Source organism: Limulus polyphemus, unplaced genomic scaffold (assembly GCF_000517525.1).
Source record: "Limulus polyphemus unplaced genomic scaffold, Limulus_polyphemus-2.1.2 Scaffold14, whole genome shotgun sequence".
NCBI classification, from domain to species: domain Eukaryota; kingdom Metazoa; phylum Arthropoda; class Merostomata; order Xiphosura; family Limulidae; genus Limulus; species Limulus polyphemus.
The window spans coordinates 83,865-108,770 of record NW_013665624.1 but is presented as its reverse complement, the minus strand read 5'-3'; the positions used below and the strand labels follow the sequence as shown (position 1 = coordinate 108,770).

Genomic DNA, 24,906 nt, shown 5'->3' with positions numbered 1-24,906 from the left:
CAATACTAGTCCAGTTTAAAAGATTTCCTTGTTGGTTTATTTACTTCAGAGTTTCAATATTAGTCCAGTTTAAGAGAGTTCTTTGTTGTTTCATTTTTCCCCAGTATTTAAAAAGTATTCCAGCTTCAGAAATTGTTACTGTGATTTTATTTTCTTCTAGGATCTCAAGACTAATTCAGCTTATCCGTTTTGTGTTGATGTTTCGTATCCATCCACGTGTTCTTAGGATAACATGGTTGTTGTAGCTTAACATGCATTGTTACTATTTGTTTTGGTATAAGAATTCCAACGAATGTTATTGTTATTCTATAATTTTTCAAGATAATAGAGTTCTTCTAGCTTCACTTGTACTTTTGCTTTTTCGTATTAATACAGAATTAACTTCGGTTAACAATTATTTTCAGATCTTTCCAACATTCTAGCTAACCCAATTTTTATATCTTTTCCGAATTCTAGATGTAACGTACTTTAAAGAATGTTATTGTAATATATTTTCTTAATGGATCTTAGAGTTAAACCAGTTTATCGGATGTAGCTGTTAATTGATAAAGGTGATATCATAAAAATCTCTAAGGGATTATAACTTTATTTTCTTGAGTGATACTATTTTTCAACCTTCCTGAAATTAGTATAATCCATCAATTTAAGAAACGTGATTATTACTTAATACAAACAATTATTTTATGTATCAGTATCAATTTCTACTATTATTGAAGGAACCCAGTATTACAAGATGTGTTACCTGGTTGCTATTATTACTCTAGAGTTTTAAAAGAACAATAATAAGTGTAAATATACTGTTTTAGAAGTTCAGATTTTTTCTAGTATCCTACATTATATGGATAGGACATATTGTATCGTCATAATCAGGCATAATGTTCTCCAGGTTGTACATTTGGGTATCTTAAAGGATTCTGCTGGTACTATTGCATTATTTGAATCGATGTTTACCAGATTTAACAATTAAACAGTTTAACTGATATTTTATTGCAGTCTCGAGGGATATTGATGTTATTCAATCAGTGAATAGAAGTAATGTCTATCAACTTGTACGTTTAAGGAATCTGCTGCTATTCTTGTATTTCGCGGTATATCGACGTTACTAAAGGAGCGTATAAGATTAATGCCTATCAGTTGTAAAGCTAAGGAGTCTTAAAATAATTTTCTGATTCTTGTTCTTGTAATGACTGAAATAGTCAGGAATTTTACCCTTCCATAATTTGTATATAACTGTAATCAGATATATATATATATATTCAGGTAAACGTTTTTAAATTTTTGCGTAGGTGTTCTGCATGAAGTGTGACATTCTTATTAACCATACTTCGAAATGTGGTAAATATGTACCAATCTTTTTAATTAGTTAAAGGTTGAGAACGCCAACGGCTAAAGACTCGCATCACTTTGGCTCTGTATATGTCTCTCCTGTAGAGAAGTGAGCCCATATCAAAGGATGTCACAGATATTTGTACAAATTGGCAGGAGTTAGACTTTTTTTTTCTTTAACTGTTATTTGGAACAGTCGATGGCGTATGCAGCATTGAATTTTGGTATCGAGCTTGCATTGACGTCAAAGTGTCACGGGGTCTATATTTATCGTTGAAGAATTACATTTGTTGAAATTGAAGAATGAATAATTTTGCCTGAATTTGGGCGATAAATTATGTTTCCCCTTGTTTTAGTCTCCTGTGGATGTGTATAGAAACCTTCTGTCAACAGCAGCCAGTAAATGAAATACTTAACGACACATTTTTTATTGCGAATAAATATTTTGTTTTATTTGTTCAGTTGTGCTTGTTTTTTACTTTTGATTTTCGAATTCGATTTATTCTGTGCATAGCATTTTCGGAATCTGTGTTTTGCGGACACATTTAAACTTATCTACTAGAAATAAGTAGAACTGAATACCACATTCTTATAGCGATACTACTTTATTACTTAGGCAGAAACAAGAGACGTTCATAATATCAAATTTTTATATTTACATTTTGACTCATATTTATATAGAAGAATCGTGATTGTGTACTCACCAAGGCGTAACGTGGTGAGCTTTGATAGATCGTACCTACTCGAGTCCAGTTGAAACGTTGGAGCAATGCTACACGAGCTGGATTAAACGCTGATTCACTTGGAACAACTCGAAAGAAATTGGGATAGTTTTCAACTGTGTACATCGGATGTGTATCTCCGTATGTGAGCTACAGAAATAAATAATAAAAAAAAGATTATGTTTGAATAATCACGCAATTAAAGAAAGCTGAAAAGAATAAATTCACTTCAGCCATGTTGTCTTCAATGTAAAGGTTAGTCTTTCTTAACTATAAAGACACAGTGCACAGTGACGTTATACACTATTTGTTACGTAGGTTTATACAACATGGTCTTACATAATGGTTAGAAATTTTTTACGGTCCAATAGTGAAAGTAAATTGATATGCCAGAAATCGAAGCTTCATTCATGCATGGATGAGAATCGTAAATTAAAAAAAAAAAGTTAATAACGATTGGCATAAACATTGTTTCTAGAAATAAAATATTATATATGGTAAGGATATGACTTATAAGTTTGTCAAACTACCTAAATAATTTCATATTTTATTTCATCTAATCCTTATGTCACGGAGAATGTTTGTTGCCATAGGCCACAGTCCATTTATCCGTGAACGATAGGATGGTACTTTAGTTGCCAGAGAGGAAGGAAAAGCTGAAGATTAGAAGTGTGACAACTAGCTTTTAATATGATTCTTAGGCAGATACATATTCGGCGAAGCTGTGTTAAAACGAGCAACTAGCCAATTTCTCGTCACTCAAATGGTAATTACATAAAAACTATTTCGCGTCTTAACTTCTGTATATTTAAAAAGCCCATTTATTCTCCACGTTCTTCCAAGAAATTATGAAATAATAATAAAAGGACGGTCTACTTCTACTACCCTACATCTTCACGTCGCTTTATATGATATTACACCACGTTAGATACATTTTAACGCAAAACGCTAAAGTTACGTCTTTCTTATTATAAAGACAATAAAGTTTACGTATTTCAAACAACTTTGAAGGCACAGTCTTTTACAAATAGCTAGGAAGAGTGGTGGACTTAACTCTGACTTATCTAGTCAGAGTGGTGAACTTAACTGTGTCAGTTAAGTCTACTACTATTCCTAGAGAAGGCACAGTTAATTCCACCACCCTTACTAGAGATGGCACAGTTAAGTCCAGCACTCATACTAGAGAATTGAGAAGGCACAGTTAAGTCTATTACTATTCCTAGAGAAGGCACAGTTAAGTCTACTACTATTCCTAGAGAAGGCACAGTTAAGTCCACCACCCTTCCAAGAGAAGTCAGAGTTAAGTCCACCACTCTCACTAGAGAAGGCAGAGTTAAGTCCACCACCCTTCCAAGAGAAGGCAGAGTTAAGTCCACCACTCTGACTATAGAACTCACAGTAAATTCCACCACTCTCACTAGAGAAGGAACAGTTATGTCCACCACGCTGACTATAGAAGGCACAGTTAAGTCCACGACCTCTCACTAGAGAACGCACAGTTAAGTAAGCACTTTCACTAGAGAGGACACAGTTAAGTCCACCACTTTCACTAGAGAAAGCACGGTTAAGTCCACCATTCTTACTAGAGAAGGCACTGTTATGTCCACCACTCTCACTTGAGAAGGCATGTGAGAGCGATGGACTTAACTGTGCCTTCTCTAGGAAGAGTGGTGGACTTAACTGTGAGTGGGGTGGATTTAACTGTGCCTTCTCTAGTGATCCAACAGTTTAGTCTGTTTCCACTGGAGTAATAAAAAATAAATAGCTAGAGTACGTCATGGCTTCATTACCAGTACAAACGTCTAATGCCCAGCACAAATAGTATAAAAGAAGTCTTCTTGGGATCCTGAGATCTAAAACGACAATGAAGAAAAAAACACACTAACAACACTGAAATGGTTGATCGACGTAGAAAGATTTAACTTAAAACGCATAACAGAGACTTACAACCTTCAAAAACAGATGGATGTTGCCACTTTATTTACTATGGTACAGGAGGCTGTTTTTGGGTCAGATGGGAATTCGTACGATGGTATTTTTATTATAAACAAATGTTAATTGTTGTTATTTACTTGTTACTTTACTTGTTGAGCACACATTATATCATCCATGCTCTTCGCGATATTAGAAAATGCAGGGAATATTTGCAAGGACAACAAATCTGAGATTTTAACTCTGATGAAGTCTTATTATGTCATCAAACGTTTTATGAGAAAAAGTATTTAAAGTTTATATTCGTAAAGTTTTTCCTTTATACTATTTTTTATATTTTTATGCGTTATTTTATGTGTTACAATATTTAAAGAAATGAGAGCCACTGTACATTATAAGAATGAAAAGTATGATTGGAGAATGATGGCATGTAGTAACCCTTGAGGCGTTTTTGTATATTTGTTTGTATGGGTTACCTGTGATGTGCCCATCAAGAGCATCGAAACCCGCTTTTTAGCGTTCATAAGCCCTTAAACTTACCGAGCCACTGGAAGTGGGCAATTCTTAAGATCAACAGAAATAGTGCATCTATTTTACATGAAAGACGTAATGCAGACCTTTTTGACACAATTTCAAATAGTCCAGCGGTATGTCTGCTGACTTACAACGCTAGAAGCCGGGTTTCGATACCCGTTGTGGGCAGAGAACAGATAGCCCATTGTGCAGTTTTGCACTTAACAACAAATAAACAAATATTTTAGTTATATAAAAGGTATTGAGAAGCTTAGATAAAGCAAAATTTTCATAAAAAATTACTGTGCATATTTATTTGTTAAAATCAACAGTGGTAAGAACACATTTCATTGGAAATTTTATATAATAGGCCCATAAAAACAGTTAAACCTTTTTATATGTATAAATAAAAGTAGTTAATAACCTGAATACCAGTGGTTAATTAGATAAACAAGAGGGAATCCTCAATAGCCGCGGTACTTGAACTTCCTTTAGGCAGGATTAAAAAGTAATTTAGAGTAAATTAATGTATGAGACCTGTTTTTCTTTTTTATTAGCTATAATTTTGTGCGCTACCAAGCTTGGAGTGCGCGTGTATCCGATTCGATTTTATTACTCATCAGGACCTCTACCAGCCTACCCTCAAATTGAAATTATTTTTGGCAAGATTAGAATAAATGAATCTAGGTGACTTTGGGTGTGGTCAAATACATCGATCGAAAAGGTATGACCTCCTGAGTTCAAAACTGTATTTATATCTAAATCGGTCAAGAAATTTGGAGCTGTGAGCTATACGTTTGTACTTGAAAACTAAAAACAAAAAACTCCGAGTCATTCTATGAGCCAACTTGCCGCGTCTGAAAAAAACAACTCTCAGGAATCCTCTCTGAAAGCGAGAACTTTCGAAAGAAGTGTTTTTCTTAGACTACACACATAATGTTTGTCTCTAACGTAAATGATACTAATGTTTTCTGATAAGTCTAAAGAAATAAAAATGTCTCTAAGAGCAGAAAAAGAAATAAATGCATCATCACAATTAGATTAACTGCATGTGATATTTTCTGTCTGAATCAGAACGTTTTTGACAAAAGTAACCAAAGCTCTGAAAAACGATGGAAAGAAATGTAGGTGCCTAAGTGCAACGAGTAATTGAACAAATCACATTGAGTTGTGTTCTGTCAAGTTTACGGGAGAGTTCACAGAAATAAATTTCTTATAATTCTAATAAAAACCGCATAGCATTTTATTTTCAACAATCTTCTTCAATCTTCAACAATCACATTCTAAAGTGGTCGTTCATCTTTCAACCTTTTACTTGCCGAAATTTCAGCCACTGGAAGGAAGTGCATTTCACATTGTTAGGAAATGTAATTTCCTTCTTGTTTCCTGCTTGAGACTGGATCAAAAACTTGATGTAAGTTTCTCACTCAAAGAATTATGAATTTGAATGTTTTCGATAAATAATGTGTTTGTTTGTAGTTTAAGCACAAAGTTACACAATGGACTATCTGTTCTCTTCACACCACGGGTATCGAAACCTGGTTTCTAGCGTTATAAGTCCGCAGACATTCCTCTGTGACACTAAATAATGTGAAACTATAAATTAAGTTATTTTGAGGCAAGGTGGATAACAGGTATTTTGCACTCTCTGAGTTTATACTTTTTGGAGTACGAATGCTTCACAAATACTCAGAACGAACTGAGTCATTGAAAAATAAAATGCACACAAACATGTATACATATATCCATATAAGCGTAACCGTTTACAGTACCCCATAATGATTGTGTAAAATATTTCATGAAATCAAAAACAAGAACTATTGGAAGATTTATTACGATTAATAGGTTTCTAGTTAACGGTATAGAAAAAATTATTTATCATATTGTATTCTAGTTATGGTAAGGTTTCGTGTGATAAAATTTAGATCTGAAGTTTTGTATCAACACGCTGAAAAATAACAAATTCAACACGAGAAAGGTCAAGATTAAAAACTCATTTTTTATTAAAAATATCAAGAAAGAGGTTGGGCTTTTATGTGAAACATGATCAACCAATTGTTTTAGTTTCAAGCAGTAGAATGAGAATGAATTATATTTGCAATAAGTCATTAGTATTAGGCGTATTATATTTTAACACTGTATTCTTTATCTATTACTTTAAATATATTAAAAAAACTAGAAAGTGTATAATAATAGTATTCCAAACACACCATGTTTGCCATAATCATTGTTGACGACGTTTCTTTCAATCCAGAGCTCATCAGGCCGAATGGGACAAAACAAACTCAGTAGTTGTCGGAACACTATTTAAGTAAACCATTTGTTACAACAACAGTTGTTATGGTGAAAATGCATTTTCCAAAATGGCTTAGCATGATTATAATTAATTATATCCAAGCTGCAGTACAGGGGCACTCCAAATACGTCTTCCAATGTTATACTTCACTGAACTAGTTATGGGAAATTCAAGACTGTGTAGCATTAATAAGTAACAATTCAGAATGATGATACTGTAATTCATTTCATGAATAGAGGATCCAAAGTCAAGAAATATATTGTTTTAAGTTTCTTATCCAGTTTCCTACTATCTTAACAGGCTTAGCTCATCTTCTGAACTTCATTATAAATTATAGAAACATCATCGTTAAAAAAACAATTTTGACCAAAATACAGCTTTATTACAAAGTTAACATTATGTTAATCAAAATTTACACTTTCAAAATTTTTTCACTTCACATTTCAACCATCTTTTATGTACGTGCTGTATAATCACAGCGAAGTAACTGATAACATTTTAGCAACACAAAGTGAAAGAATTTATCGTAATTTGAAGGGTTGTAGTGACAATATATTGTAAAAATGCCAAATACAAATAACGGAACAAATATGACTTAAGTATCAAAAGTATCAAACATAAGTTACAAACTAAACAGAAATTAAAATGATATAATAATACAAGTTGTATTTAAAAAATAAATATTGAAAGTAAATATCAACTTGATAACACATATCAAAACAGTAATCGTTTCATTTGTCATTAAAATGTTGTTTTATTGAAATTACAATTAATCACTCACAGCTAATATAATTATTTTTTTCAAAGGTTTTAACAGGATTGAGATTGTACAAGTATTTCCTGAATTTTAAACATTTTCAACGAAATACTTTTTAAAAGACATGAAAATCGAATGGTGTATATTTTTTTTCTCGATTCAAATATTATAGTTTATTCCGCTGTGAAACAAAACATTTTTGCAAATAGTTACATAGTAGGCTAACTGCGTTCTGTTTACAGGAATTTTATAAACTTATCGCTGACCCACCGGAGGGCTATACTAATAGTCCTGGAAGAAGATTTTTTTAAAAATCAAATTTGCATTTAAACGTGCATTACAAACTAAAGTAAACACCTTATTTGTTATTAATCAAGCACTAAACTACACACTGGGCTGTCCCCCAGTGAGACAGCGGTAAGTCTTCGGATTTACAACGCTCAAAGCAGGGGTTCGATTCCCCTCGGTGGACACAGCAGATAGCCCGATTGGCTTTGTTATAAGAACAAACATACATACAATGGGCTGTCTGTACTGTTCCAACCACAAATATCGAACCTTACTTTTTTAGCCTTATAAGTCCTCAGACTTGCTACTGAGACATTAGGGAGCATACTAGACAGAAACATAAAAAGTGATTTTTTTATAATTAAAGCCACCTTAATAAGTTATATTTGGATTCAATAATCCGAAGGAACAATAACGTGTTTTGGCATCTTATTTGGGACAATAAATAAAAAAATCGAAATATGAGTACTTTAAAAATACAAAATCTCTTTTGGTATTCATCGCTTCAACAAAACATCATTAACATGATATAAATATGATATTATGCTTAACAAAACAGTTATTTAATTACCTTCAAAATGTTTCTTATTTTTCACTGTCAATTTGATAATATCTCAAGGTGGTGTTTATCACCTATTTTTATATTTTATGTTACTAAAACTTCACTTTAACCACGCAGAAATCGTTATATGCGAAAGTTAGATATTTAGATAACAATTGCGATACATTTCACCGTTGGAGAAGGTGGGGTAAGACGGTCACCTTAAATTTGAATACAGTTTTCTCCAATTAAGAAAAAGCTAAAGGCTTTAAAATGAACTTTTGTTTATCGTAAATAGCGATTTCAAGATAAAACAACGATTGGACATAAAACTTTTTCTAAATATTAAAAAATACACTTCTTGCGGTTGGAAGCCGTTCTATCTAAAAGACTGGATAAAACGGACTCTCAAAATAACTCTTAATAACTGCAATTTAAAATAAATGTTGCATTTAGCAACTGAATTGAATTCACTTAAATCATAATTTGAATACTACTGACAGGGATCGAGAAGGTCTTGTGCAAGTTGGTTATTATCTAGGGCAACAGCACAAAATAACTTGAGTATTACATGTAGTGTGGCACTCTTATCCTCAATCACTCATCGTAAAGCAATTGAATGTTATAAAAGGTCAGTGAACTTGAACTGTTCAATGTTTGTCATACTTGGGTCTATAATTCCTCAATATTTGAAATCAACAAAGTGAAATTCTGTGAAATACCTGCTTTGTAGCCATAAAAATATCAAAGTTCTTCTTTTGGATCACAGTTGTTCGAAAACAAAAACTTGAAGTCAGGATTTTTATCATTCACATTTGCACCCATTCACTAGTGTGTTCATGCATGGGATCATGTGAACAGTTACCTATAATTTGCTCTATATGGCAGCGCGTCATAACTGATGATATATACAAGCGGCTGTTGTACCTTACTTCCCCATAGACTATTACTATTGATAAGCAGTAATTATAAGATTCCTTTAAAGCTACTTTACAACTTTGTTGTTGTTGTTGTCGGAGGTGATTAAATTAACTTCCATCCTTTTATCATTTATTTTAAGAATAACATGAGTTGTTTGTTCGTTTTAAAAATTTCGCGGAAAGCTACACAAATGCTTCCGTTCTTAATTTTGAAATGATAGAAAAAAGGTAAGGCAGCTAGTCAATTGAGCTCATTGTTAACTTTTGGGCTACTTTCATATGAGTGAATAGGGGGATTTGACAATTCTTATAATGCAACCACGATCCCAAAGTGCGGATGGCATTTTTGTGGCAACAAAAATAGAATAAAATATACGTATAAGAAACTGTTGAAAAAAGCATCTTTGTATAAAATGAGACCACGTCGTTTGCGTTTGAATAAGAAAAGGCATTTAAAATAGCATAGAATTAAAATTATTATGGTATAATAAATTTGTCATGTGATGAATGAAAACGTGTAATATATTAAAGAATCCTGTTGAGTATATATGTATAGATAGACATAGATATCAAGCACTTCTGTTAAGAAAAACGACGAGCAAGAAATGTCTAGTTTTGATTTTCATATATTTCTGATTAAAATGCATGATTTCGTAGCTGTAAACTTTAGATAATAATATAATGGTGAGAATAAATTTAAAAACAACGTCAATAAGAACTAAACGTCAGGCACGTTTTCACTAAAATCTTTATGTATCGAGTGCCTGTTTAAAAGATTTAACTTGCTTCGATTTTAAATAAATGACAAAAGTCATATTTAGAAAAGAAGGAGTAGTCTTTCTCATTTGAATTTTAAAAAGTCCTTGCAAAACGGTAACTGGGAATTTTCATACTTTGGAACAATACATTTTATGGTTTTTCAAATGCCAAACAATATTTCTAATTTTTGCCAGAGATTTTTATACATATATTATCTACTGTTTCGAAAGGTTAGTGTATTTTGATGTTAGCGTACTTTATGCCAGTACTGCTTTCTGAAACGAAATAAGCTTTACAAGAAGACAAGTTGAACTGCTGTTGGAGAAAATAAAAACAAAAACAAAAGAAGAACAGATAAAAAATAGATAATTCATAGTGTTTGCAAAATATGAGTCAAATTATTCGTACATAAAAATTACAAGACAACTTTTGATAGATTTGTACTTATATCCAGATAATTCATAGTGTTTGTAAAATATGAGTCACATTCTTGGTACATAAAAATTACAAGATAACTTTTGGCGAAAAGCACATAATTCATTTGCAATTAAATTTTCCATAATATTCCTTACTTTGTGAGACATTTGTGATAGATGCTTATTCTTATCTCGGTCTACAGTGACTTGTAGGTTTTTTTTGCATAACCTTTTTGTTTTATTTTCTGTAGTTTTGATAATTGTTTATTTGTGGTTAAGTACAAAGCTACACAAAGGGACATCTGTGCTCTGCCCACCACAGGTATCGAAACCCGGTTTATAGCGTTGTAGATCCACAGACATACCGATGTGCCACTGGGGGGGGGGGCAGTTTTGATAGTCCAACTGACTGTTTCTGTACATTTATAACAACACTACTGTTGAGAGGAATGTATGAGTAAATACGTTTAAACCCGTAAAAGGTTTCATCTAGATGAATAAGAAGTACCCTAAAGACCTACAGTATCATTTGATGATAACAGAAAGTTGAACTATAGGGTTTGGGTGCATTATATTATAACGATTTCCGAACTTCATCAAGTTCATATCTCCACGTCTGGCCTTATTCTATCTGACAACTGAGCCTCTTGAAAATGGCCCTGAAGTCTAGTTTGCATTGCAAAAAGCTCTGTTGTGAGGCTATCATTTCCATAATGAACAACTCCTACCCGCAAGCTTTTCACAATCCATCTGGTATACGAGAACAACGGTTTCCCAGTGTCAGTTTCAACAGTTTAATCTAACGACTTGACCAACATATTTTCTGTGGATATGGAATACCATGAAAACCTGTTTCATTCTCCATCTGCTTGAGGTATGCGACGGTTGAACAGTAGGTTTAACCAGTAGCTTTATCTGGGCGAACCTATACGATTTTGGTTTCGTTTCCAAACAGAGTTCCATGTTAAGTGTGTTGCGTACTGTTGTCTGAAACACATAGATGGCTTTTGCCACTGACTTTTGTGTTCATGGATTCTCACCTGCTATAAGACACTGTTGTTGCAGATCTCTATCAGGATGGTTCTAGTTCCAGAGGTTGATCCACATTCCTATATTTTACAATGCCATTGTGTACAAGAAATATCCAGGTCTTGGAAAGTCTGAATTCCCGATCTAAATACATCTACATGGGCTGAGTGTATGAATATTTTGTGTTGGAAAAGGCTGTTACAAATCCTTCCCATAAGCGATCACACTATCTATATAATGGCAAACAATGTCAAAATGTAGTTGTGATACATGCCAATCCACCGCGATCTAATGTCGGTTAAGGTTGTCATGTGAAGTTTTGAGTTATATTGTTCAAATCGTTTTAATATAATGTACTCAACTCTATGAATACGATTTTGATGTATCGTGAAAGAATGATAGAAATACCGTATAAAAACGTTCTATATGTAGTTATCCATTTAGAAGCCTGTAACGAATTTGTTGTTATATATTTATTTTAATATCAGTATTTGTTTAGATTAAATTTATATTTAAAAACGTGCATAGATTGTAGTGTTAGATATGTATTGCGAAACTCCCGCCTATTCTCCGAAGTTTTAGAAGATTCGAGACTAAGAATCAACAATATATTTATATATGCAAACGTTTAAATATAACTCAGTATTGTTATGTAATCTGAATTTTCTAGAAAACGTTCCCACACCTATAAATACAACCAACGCGACGCGCCAAGTAGCGTGTCTATTATTAGTTCGCTATAAGCAGTGTGTTATAAAACTCCGAAAGCTATAACTGGGATTTTTATAACGCTTACCAATCGGAAAACTTAAGATATTTGACCAGGAATATTTACCACTTTCGAACATTACAAACCATTCAACTTCAGTGGATTCACATCGGACATTAGTATTTACACGAAAACATTATATAAATTCGTCGTGGAGAGCTCAGCATGTGTGGCAAAGGACAAAGCTAGCTAGTATCCCGTTAAGCGAATCGTTCTTACATCAATTCGTAATTAACTCGCTCATCGTGAACCCACGATAAGATATCAAGGAAGTTACAGACTAGAAAGAAGACTTTATATTGTTTGTAACTTTGTGAAACTTTTGTTTATAAATCATTTTTTTGTAATAACTATTTGTAATAATTGTTATTGTAAATTGTACTGTTGTGTGTATATTAAAACGTATTTGTGTTAAAAAAGAAAACTGTGTATCAATCTTGTTGGCAAATATTACAAACTGAGTATACAGTATATCGGTATTTATTTAAATATTGAATCCAAAGTACAATTTAACTACTAAGTTTAAACTATCAATTAACTCAGTTTCAGGCTATTTGAAATTCTAATACGTAACAATACTCATAAACTGTACTATTGAGCGAAAGACCTCATTTGCAGCATCTTGGAACAGATAATTTGTAATTGAAAGGCTATTGAAAACTTTCCTTAAATTTCATACTAGAATAATAAAGAAAGATGTGTTTAATCATGACCTGTTTTATTCAGACTAAGTAAGTACTAAAGGTCTTTTTTTTCTAAAAACATTAACGCTTTTTGAATATTCATCATACTAGTAATAAAATATGAAAATGTATAGCTATATACACCGAATATGATGGCGTTAGCGAGGTTTCTTCAGTAATCCCTTCTTTCTTATTATTGTTTACATATTTGTAACAAACCTTTTTTCTGCCATTCTTGTAATTTTTAATTGTGACTACTTCATCTACGTATTTTTAAAACTCTCAGTATTACACCCATTCTAATCATCGTTTCAATATTCGAAAGACTGATACAATGGATGTAAGTTTCTCTTCTCTTGTGTACATTTATTTCAATTTACTGCTCATGTATTCAACATAGAGACTCATTTTGTTTCCTATCTTTACTAAACTCCTTCATATTACACACTCGCTATCGAAGTCAAAACTTTATTTCTTTTGTCAAACCGTTACTATTTATTCAGTGTCATGAGACTACTATTGTTGATTTGCATCAAGCGCAGTCCTAACCATTCTTTTCATTACCCGGCATCTGTTTCTCTGTACACACCTTTCTAGACTCTCACCATTTTACGAGTTTAGCTTGGTGGCTGTACTGTATGTTTTTGTTTTGTTTTTTCTAAAATACATTTCACAATTCCGTCTCGAGACTAAAGCAATTACTCAGTGTCTCTCAAGTGGAATTTCCCAATGGGCTCATTTCTTTCCGTGGTCGTTGGATTAGAAACAATAAACGATCATACCTATTTCCATATTTTCTCTCTAGGGTTTGATATCCTTAATTTTTACACGTTGGTTTTTATGATAGTGTTTAGGGCTAATTGAACAACTGCCCTTCTTGTCTTATATGGCTATAGTTTTTAACTAGAACTAGGAACCTTGCATTAAGAATGAAACCTGCATATTTGATAACCAGCACGGCCAAAGGTTTAATTTAAAGTTAGATCATATAATAATTTTGTTTTTTCGTATCCTTTGTTATTATATATATATATAATTCCCACGTCTGAAATATCTATATGTTTACAGCTAAGACTCATATTTAATGTGGAATGTATGAAACACAAAAATAATAACTTTTTCTTGAAATTCCTCAGACGATAATTATCATGACAATTGTTCATTTCTTGAAACTCAACCCTAACTCTAGGTTGATATGTTATGGAAACATGTAAACTGTTTGAATTATTTCTAGCTTCACATGCCTCACTTACGATTTATTTTACAAGAAAATATATTGGAAAACTTCTAATTTATAAAGTATTTCTCTGTATAATACGATGATTTATCATTTAAAGTCATCCTCTCTATAACTTAGAAGACAAACAAGCACACCCTCTCTAAGTATGTATATGTCTAAATTTCCTTTAGTTTAGTTTCGTGAGAAACTAGAGCTTGTGATCCACATCTGCTACAGATATTAAGAAGAAAGGCAAAATGTTGACTGTTGAGTTGCATAGTAATAAGCAACTTTTTGCCAGAGGTAGTTCCTCGTGTAATGTTAGCATCTTATATATATTGCGAATCGTGGTGTTTGTCCGAGTGTTCGTCTGTCTCCTGCTTAAGACGGACACTTCCGGCGCTGCGTTTGAAAAACTACGCACGCAGGCAGAGCTCTACATTATTTATCATGTATGTCAGCGACACGCCTCTCAAAGACCCAAACCACACTTTTTTCTCACAGTTCGCGGATGGTGTTGCAATCTGGAAGAGTGCCCCAAACCCAACAACAGCAACTTGCAATATACAACCACTACTATTATAGAAATAGAATTGTACTGCAATAAGTGGAGAATTAAAATAAATGTGCACAAAACACAAGTCATATTAGTTACAAAATCGTACAAACAAGCAAATTAATACCACAGTTATATCTAGACGGGACTGTCTTACATGTAGCAATTCTTAGGGACTACATCTGACTCAGAATTAAACTGGATACCACAAATTAATAGCACAAAAGTCAGAATTTGGAAAAAAGCGAGTTATTTTAGTAGCCTGACTGGCAACAAACAAGGAGCTTCAACAGATAACATATTAAAAATTTACAGAACATACATTAGACTAGTCGTAGAATGTGTCTGTATAGCATGGATAAATGCATCAAAAACACACATCAACAAACTACAGCAAATACAAAACTATATTTTAACGATCAACAAACTCAAAATTTCCACACAACTATTCAAACATGCCAACACTATCAAATCGACTCCTGGATAACTCGCTTCATTATTATAAGAAAAATAGTGATAAAAATGAACTGATGAGCAAACTAGGAGTTACATAGTACATGATGAACCAAGCTCTAAGTACCTCTCCCCTCTAAACCTCATAAATAATAATTTTACAGGCCAAACAGTGCTAGGTTAACTGAATCCTAGACACAAATGTAACTCTGTTTTAAAAGGGTTTTGTATGTAAAAAGGATTATGTTTGTATGTTAACCTGGTTAGACCATTTTAAAACAGTGTTAGTTAAAGTTTACAAACGCATCCATTACTTAAAGAAGATAGGAGGCATAATTAAAGGTTGCCGAGCTAAAACAATTATGAAAATTTATAAAGTATACATTCGCCCCTTAATAGAATATGGTAGCATGGTGAGAACAAACGCATCTCACATTCAGTACAATATCATACAAAGATCCCAAAATCTAGCAATTAGAATAACATATAGACTCCCAAATTACACACCTCACGTATACCTAGAAAAAGCAGGCGACATCCCCGACGTCAGAAAACGTCTAACAACCCTCGCAGATAAATATTACTAAAAGTCAATAAATCGAACACCTCTAACAAATCAATTTTCATCACTAGTCGCGACTCCCGAGACATGCCAAAGATACCTCTCGACCCTCATCATAATACAAGCCCTGAATGATAATGTCTAACCATACATGCCTGATTGTCTTTACAACTTCGGGCACTGGTAAAGTATAACATTCGGCGCTCTACCAGTGAAAGTGGGTTTTCTCGGGGACTCTCGTTTCCCCCCACAGCAATATTTTTCCTTATGATTTGGATCTTTAGATCCCAGCCCTGAAAAGCACCATCTCAGGTTAAATGTAACTCTTTAGTTCTCTGTCAATGTTTAAATAGTAAAAAAATTATCCTAAACTGCTAGCCAATACTCTGTATTCAGTTTAATCTCAGTATTTTAGTCAACAACGGACGTACTCGTTCTACATCTCCCTGCTCTGTTCTACAAACGCCAGACGCCACATGGTCATCCAACGCTCAAGTTCAGGAGAACGAAAGAAAACGTCTGTGGTCAGCATACAACTCAGCGAAGCTCTCCTTCTTTCTCTTCTTCTCCACGTCTCCTCGCAGCTCTTCCCTCAGCTTGTGAGCACGTTACTTTGAAAATAATCAGTTATAACCTCCACTCTTGTAAGCGTTTAGTTCATAAAAGTCTCGATCACTTATTTCTAATTATGTAGTGGGGTGAAGAGAAACAAAAGTTTCTGACCGCCCCTGGTTATATTTCATTCCCAAAATATACTTTTAACCGAAATTCCTACCATGCCAATCGGATCGTATATGACTGATAAGTGTAACTCTATTGTGAACACGGACTAATAGTGCGATCATACATAATTGAAGCTAGTAAAAATATACGAATTAATATTACCCTATGAATTGGACGTAGCACGAAAAGGGTATGTCAATCAAAAATGCGGACAGTAGACGAAATGTAACATACTGTGAGTAATGCAACAACAACGTAAAAAAGGATTATTACCTAGGATTCAGTAAGAGTGAAAACAAAATAACAGTTTCTGAGAGGGAGGGAGAGGTCTATACTGAATTTGACCCTCCCTGTTCCAAAACATGGATAGGATTCCGTTTAATATTATGTATAACCTCAACGGGAGAACAAGCATGAATAAGTTTGGCGCCAAATTTTATTTTGCAAGCAGGATATTCTACACATTGTTAGAAATTAAACACACTATCATTAACATTTAAAAAGGTGACGTAACTTTGAGAATAAAAATGTTGGTTTACTGTATGTTATTGTTGAGCGGCTCTTAGCATGACTGAAATGCTCAACAATTAGTTTTCGCGGTGGGCGGTATAAGTGGCTAAGAACTTTGGCTCTAAGTGAAACCAAGAGTGCAACACAATTAACCTTTTTAAAGTGCATGAAACATTTTAAATTGATAGATTAACTTAAACTTTCCGTCACTGGGGACGGGTACATTTGCTAGATTACCTCAAACTTCCCGTCACTGGGGACGGGTACTTTTGATTGTGTATGATGACACGAGGACTCGAACTTTCCGAGTTTGATTGTATGATTTTTCTCTGTTGTAGAGATCACAAGTAGCTTTGTCCCAGTGTTTTACAGAATAGGCTAGAAAGCTGCTTTGCATATCTAAGTAGCATATTCTGTAACGTTAATTGAGTAGCGAAATAACTGCCAGCCTTGTTAATTTTTGCTTCACCATATATCTATTTTTAGATTTTGTCTTCAGTTTGTAATTTAAAACAGTTCTTATTATCTTGTCAGCTATTAACCTCAATTGGTTATCTAACTGTCAAAGCTTTAAATAAAATATCTAATTTCGTTTCCGATCCTTTATTCAACCAGAAAAAAAAAAAAATTAATATACACTTACCTGAGGTTTCGGATTTTCGCTTATTAATCGTGATCTATCCTGCGTGTTCGGTCGTTCTTCTTTTTCAAGGATACCATAATAATTATTTTTAAGTACTGATATATTTTGCTGTAGCAGATGATTTTGTCTAGAATTTCGAAAACTGTAGTTTTTTGTGTTTTATTTTCATGTAAAGTACTTTTTAGTTTAAGAATAGTATATTCTTAAAATGCTTAATATTTGATACACAGACTTTGTTTTATACCTATCTCTCTAATAATAACGCTTTACAGCAACAGGAGAGAAATACATAGTGATTGAATTCTAAACTACCAATCAAGGCAGCTCAGCTGCACTAAGTTAAAGTATTTAGAAGGTCATTAGGAAATAATCCTTTACTGAATAAGGTTTTCGACTGAAATCCCATAGAAGAGATCTATATGTAAAATCTTACAGTTCTTCCTAAAGCATTCTGAACTTGTGCTTTAGAGTTTAGACAATTTTCTTCGGCATGTATACACTGTAGATAATGAATTATTTGCATTCTTCCAATGATTAATTAAGTTGGAGATTCACTTCTATATTATCGCATTATTTACTGCAGGTTCTGTAAACGTTTAATTAAGTTGGAGGATTCACCAGTAAATAATGGGATAGTATAGAACCATAACCTTTAGAATTATGACCAAAATAAGGCACAAATTCAATACAAAATTAATTTCGTCAGTCAGAGTTAACCTTTATTCAATCTGCAAGAGCGTCGTTTTTGCTGATGAGTAGCTAAGTAAGCCTAATACACTTGGTAATATATTTATTTCTCAAAGTCGTTAATGTTTCACTTTCGCTTTCTGCAAACACTGACATCAAGTGTAAAGAAAAACGAAAACCTTAAGAAAATAGTAATATTTATGTTGCGATTTCACAATAACATTTTTTAAAAATGATATATGCCTAAAACGACTGCAACACTTGCATTGAAATTTCTTACTTTACATTAATATATTCTATATATTTTGAGCTTGAATTTTCCATTTCGATATATATGTGTAGAAATTTGTAGTGTTAGGTTTTTGTGACATAATCGTCTGAAATAGTTCAAGTTGAAAAGTTATAAAGAGTGGGTCGTTACTCCAATACTTTTGTCAGATAGCTCTGCTTTTCCAAGAATTATTTCAAGTATGCGATGTCTAACTGCATGCAAGCAAGTTTTAGTTATTTCCTGTTTGTGAAAACTATCCATGCAACACAGGAAATTAATTCCACCTTTTCATTAGTTATTGCTTCTCAAACTGCTTCAGGGCCGCGAAGTTTACAGTAAATAATACGATAATGTAGAAGTGAATCCTCCAACTTAATTAAACGTTTACAGAACCTGCAGTAAATAATGATATAGTATAGAAGTGAATCCACCAACTTAATTAAACGTTTACAGAACCTGCAGTAAATAATGGGATAGTATAGAAATGAATCCACCAACTTAATTAAACGTTTACAGAATATGCAGTAAATAATGCGATAATATAGAAGTGAATCCTTCAACTTAATTAAACGTTTACAGAACCTGCAGTAAATAATGCGATAGTATAGAAGTGAATCCACCAACTTAATTAAACGATTACAGAACCTGTTCCTGGACACTATCATCTTGACGAATGAAACATCCCGTTACACTAAGCAGTCTTGAAAAAAATCCTATCAACTTTATTATAAGAGATAGTATTCTTTTACTATAAAGTCTGAGGATACTTACAACAGATGCAATGCTAAAAGTTAGAAGCTTTAAAAATAAAGTTATGAGTGTCAACTTATTAATACATCGTTAGAAATATATATATATATAGAGGACAACAGATTTGTGAGGCAGGAATCGAAGTTTGATAACAAAATAAAAGCCCACGGCTATAGCAACAAACTTTCTTTAATAGGATGTTTCGAAATTTACACATTCTATTGCTAACGGGCTATAATGGAAATAAATTAATAGTGTGGTATAAAATAACAATTTACGTGAAGCTATAATGGAAATAAATTAATAGTGTGGTATAAAATAACAATTTACGTGAAGCTATAATGGAAATAAATTAATAGTGTGGTATAAAATAACAATTTACGTGAAGCTATAATGGAAAAACATTAATAGTGTGGTATAAAATAACAATTTACGTGAAGCTATAATGGAAATAAATTAATAGTGTGGTATAAAATAACAATTTACGTGAAGCTATAATGGAAATAAATTAATAGTGGGGTATAAAATAACAATTTACGTGAAGCTATAATGGAAATAAATTAATAGTGTGGTATAAAATAACAATGTACGTGAAGCTATAATGGAAATAAATTAATAGTGTGGTATAAAATAACAATTTACGTGAAGCTATAATGGAAAAACATTAACAGTGTGGCATAGAATAACAATTTACGTGAAACAAATATGTATATCAAAGATGTGTAATTTAGAACACTTAAGTATATACAACCGTACTTACAATTAGAGTTCCGTGGAATAAGAAATTATAACTTAAAATAAAGATAGCAGGAAGGGCCTTAAATTACTGTTTAGGGTTGGAAGTTCATCTGTAACTGACAAGCTTTTATCAATAAAGCGATCATTGTTTAACGATCTTGAGATAAGGTTTCGAAAATATTTATAGCGATAGGATGGTTATTGTTTTATTGCGTACGTGTAGTGGAGAGTCTGATATACTTAAGAGTATTTTGACCATATGTAATCAATAATCCCATCTATTCATAAGCTCGTATATGTAATCCGGGTATTGATTTGCCAGTTTTGATGGCTTTATAGTAAATTTATATACCCGTGTTTTAACGGTCTAAAATGATCACGCCGCTGCAGTCAGGGTTCAACAACAACAACAACAACAAAACAATTATTCACAATAACAACACTTAGAAATAAATTCCACACTTACTAAAACACAGTTAATAAACAAGTACCTGGCCAGGACTTCACATCAATATTAATAAACAATTTATCATAAATATTAATAAATCAATAATAATGGAATCAGGAAAAAGAACCAGAAAGAAAAAAACCTAATCCCCCCCCAAAAAAAATACAGCAAATACAATATTCTAATAATATCTTTCAATACCAATAACAATACCGTATGACAAACAACAATAATTATATCCTTCAGTAACTATCTAGTGACTCTCTCTCTCTTGGTAAAGCTTCTGGCAGGATATTTATTCACAGAGTAGGTTACGAGAGTATAACCTCATGTGATCATAAATTTACACATTTTTCTGGTACATTAATAGTATCTATACGATCTAATACTTTCACACCATTAATGTTTAGAGCTAGTTGAGACAGATTCATTTTAGTTGTTAAATATTTAATGGAGGGATTTACTTTCACGGGACTCAAAACTTCCTTCTTTGATCCCTGAAGTTTACTAAACAACACGAATATCGCCGGAACAAATAAACAATAAACTTTTAATACTGAAGTGATTAAAACTGAGCACCATAATATACCTATGCGATGCTATACTTGTAGTCAAACAGGGCACTTATCTATGCATTGTCCCAAGAAAAGAAAATATGTAAATAGGGAACAAAAAAAAACGAAGGACAGCGGTCGGGAAACGAGAAATGCCATTTTGTTATATCTATTACTGATATGTTTAAGAAAGGTACAATTGTGGTATTATACACTTCACAATTTCCCTTTCTGTAGCTTCAGGGTTTCATAATTTATAACTTTTCACAGTTTTTCAAATAAACGTCTCAACTGACTCCTCTGCATTCGCGTGATACTTCCCACTAAAGAATTCCTTAGCCAATTCGATATTATCTAACATCGCTGGGTACAAAACAGTCAATGTTTCATTAAATTCTTCTCAGTCTTCGAAAGGCATTTCTGCTCCGAAAGCCTTCCATCATTCCAGCGTTTTATAATTTCATTATTTCCCCAATGATTACAAGATTAAAAAGCCAATCTTGTGACTTGGGAGCACACTTTCGGTTAGTAAGGAACAAAAGAACATGATAACGATGATGATAGAATATGTAAATTTCGAAACATGCTATTAGAGAAATTTTTGTTTTTATAAGTATGGTGATATGGTTTATTATTAAGTACTAACAATGATAGAAGAAATAAAAACTTATGTATTTCATTTAAAGTTCTTTATCAGGATAAAGCTTAGATGTTGCTGGTAGTTTCTTCGTCCTAGGGATTGGATGCAGGAGAAAAAAAAATTGATTTTCTGATTTAGTAGCCCTCAGAAACAATGGAATATTACAAAAAAATCCAAGCTAGTATGTGTTCATAAAAAGAATATTTACTGTCACTGAAAATAATTATTATCAATAATAGTAATCCTCTTCATATTAAACTGATTATTTGTCAATTTTGAAACCGACTGAAACAAATTTGGACATTTGATGTGGAATCGATTTTGAAGAGGGGAGAGGACACTTGTAGAATAATTTAGTTAAATGGGTACAAATGTAAAATAAGGGAACTTTATGAAATATACAATTCAGTTTTGATTTAGTATTACAATAATTAACAAATAACTATGTGACACAGCTGTAAAGGAAAAAGTTTCAAGAATGAGATATAATAATGAAAATACTACGTATTTGTTTACTAAAATCAAATATAAGTTACAACAGCGGTTATTCATATTGTAGCAAAACTAGGTCACAGAAACAGGTTGTAGTTAGATTAGTTGAACAGTGCATTAAATTATAGTTCTGTCTGTAAATTATTGTGTAATTACTTGTAAACAATGAAAGATAAATATTTGCGGTAAAGTATATGTCGGTCTATTAATGTCCAGTTTCATTCCATTTTGCAAACTATGGCCTGAACCAAGATTCAATATTTTGTCACCAAATAGTGCATAGATGGTGAATATTCAGCAGAAGACACATTACAAAGAATTCAAGTCTATTGTTCTAGTGCAAGGCCAATACCGAAAAGTCTATTATGCACTAGCGCCATCGAACAATAATGGTTAAAGCAGATCAAGGAAAGACGAGCTGTGTATCCTAAGAAGAGTATTGAATGACTCATGGAAAGCAAACATTGTCGTCTCAATAACTGAGTCACTCATGTGCGTGAATATGCTGGAGAACCTTTTAGCCCACAATAGGAATTATTCGCACGTGCTTCTTCCATCAAGACGAAACACCACCCCGTTTTTCAGTTTTGTTAGAATGCGCTGACCAATTACTTAGTGAACTTATTAAATGACCATAAGGACGATTACTCTGGGCATCACTGTCTTCAGCTCTAATGCTACTGGATTTGGCTGTGGTGACACATCGGGCCTAAGGTTTACATCAAACGTTCAGCTACACATATCAATATCAAGAGCTGTATTAGACAAACAGTTGATGGAATTCTAAAACGCTTTGCATATGATGAAGATGAATGCGGAAGTGATCCACAATGTATAAAAATGTGAGGCTGTGTAGAACAAAATTAACAAAATTTGTCTTTTTTCCCTTTAATATTGCCCCCCAGTGGCACAGCGGTATGTCTGCGGACTTATAATGCTAGAATCCGGGTTTCGATACCCGTGGTGGGCAGAGCACAGATAGCCCATTGTGTAGCTTTGTGCTTAATTACAAACAAACAAACAAACAAAACCCTTTAATATTATTAAAATGTGTACAACCGTTTGTGGACACTCTACATTATACTAGTTTAAGTAAGTTTCGTATAGGTGAGCTATTTCTTTTCACACGAAATAACTATATAAAGATAGCTTATTTTGATCAGAAGTTATCTTTATTATATATAGATTTATTAGGCGCCACAAGATATGCCATAGAAATACAGTAAATTTTGTCTTCGCAATGTACTAGAAAATCTGGTGAGATGAATAATTGCATCTTTTAAGTTTCAATGTCCATTGAGAAGATGAAATTGGTGAAATTGATAGCACTAAATGAATCATAATAATAAACGTTTGGGCTAAATTCCCAATATATTTTTCAAACTAAAGCGATGAGGCCTCATTTTTGAAATTTTTGTCAGGCAGAAGAGAATTTGAATATGAACGTTGTGTTTAACAAAATAATGTAGAGCATTTCATTAGTGTTTTGAGTGGCATTAAATCACAACAAGACTGTTATTCATTTTTAAAGTCTTTCTTTACTTCTGTACGGTTTCCCTATAAGAATATGATTATATTAGCATTTTAACCGCACACTTTTGCCTTACATTCGACATCAGAGTTCATCGGGTCGGTTAGGGATGCAACACTGAACACCTCAGAAAGAGCTATCTGTACTCTTTACACATTAGGTATCAAAACCCAATTTGGGGTGTTATAAGCTCTCAGTTCTACCGCTGAGCCACCGAAGGTACTATTGTATTTATTTAACTGGAAAGCTGTACAAGGGCATTAATGAAAGATTTGTTAAAAAATATTATCAGTCTTATTGCAAGGCCATATCACACAAACTACCAATCTATACATCATGCTTCGCCAACATAGGTGTTATTTTTCACACGATTGTAGAACATTACATAAGGTACAACAGCTAACTATGCCATAAAAAATACAACAGATGGCGCTTTATATCAGATTGTTATATTTATACACGATTAATTATTTTGAAACATTGGGCGATCCGTGTTCTGCCCGTCACTGGTATCGAAACCTGATTTTTAGAGTTATAAGGGAAAGTTAATAAAAATATCCTACTCTTACAATTTTACAATTTTTATACTTAGGGTAAGGTTGTGGCGACTGGATATCAGTTATTGTCATGATTAGTATTTATTTGTACAGAAATAAATTTCGTTTTTATTCGAATGAAATGTTTATGGCAAACATCAAATGTAAAAAGTAAGAGAGTTTACATATCCTACAAATTGGTATGAAAAAGATTAGGAATAGCTCATATTAGGATCTTAGGAACTTAACAGAGCTTTTGACAAAAATGACAAACATAGCTGGTGTAAATACTGTTACAAAAGTTATACTTATTAACCCAATAGTTCAGAGTAATAAAAAATTAGGCTTAGCTTGTCCAAAACAGAAATACATAAAGCGTGTCTATCTATCATCATCGGTTATATAAAAAAATAATCACAGCAATAATATTATAAGCTGTTTACCATTTAACAGGCCCGGCATGGCCAGGTGGTTAGGGCGCTCGACTCGCAATCTGCGGGTTCGAATCCCCGTCACACCAAACAGGCTCGCCCTTTCAGCCGTGGGGGCGTTATAAGTGACGGTCAATCCCACTATTCGTTGGTAAAAGAGTAGCCTAAGAATTGGTGGTGGGTGGTTATGACTAGCTGCCTTCTCTCTAGT

At 33.1% G+C, this 24,906-nt stretch overlaps 1 protein-coding gene across 1 annotated transcript in view; it reads right to left on the bottom strand.

The window, feature by feature from the left end:
- The window catches only part of LOC106456997 (gamma-aminobutyric acid type B receptor subunit 2-like), a gene marked incomplete at its 5' end in the record, with an annotated part of 83,939 nt that overhangs the window by 51,924 nt on the left and 7,109 nt on the right, over positions 1–24,906 (bottom strand). Inside the window, one exon of the mRNA XM_022383005.1 lies at positions 2,031–2,198. Within this exon, the coding sequence (XP_022238713.1) occupies positions 2,031–2,198 (168 nt within the window). The remainder of the gene's footprint in view (positions 1–2,030; positions 2,199–24,906) is intronic.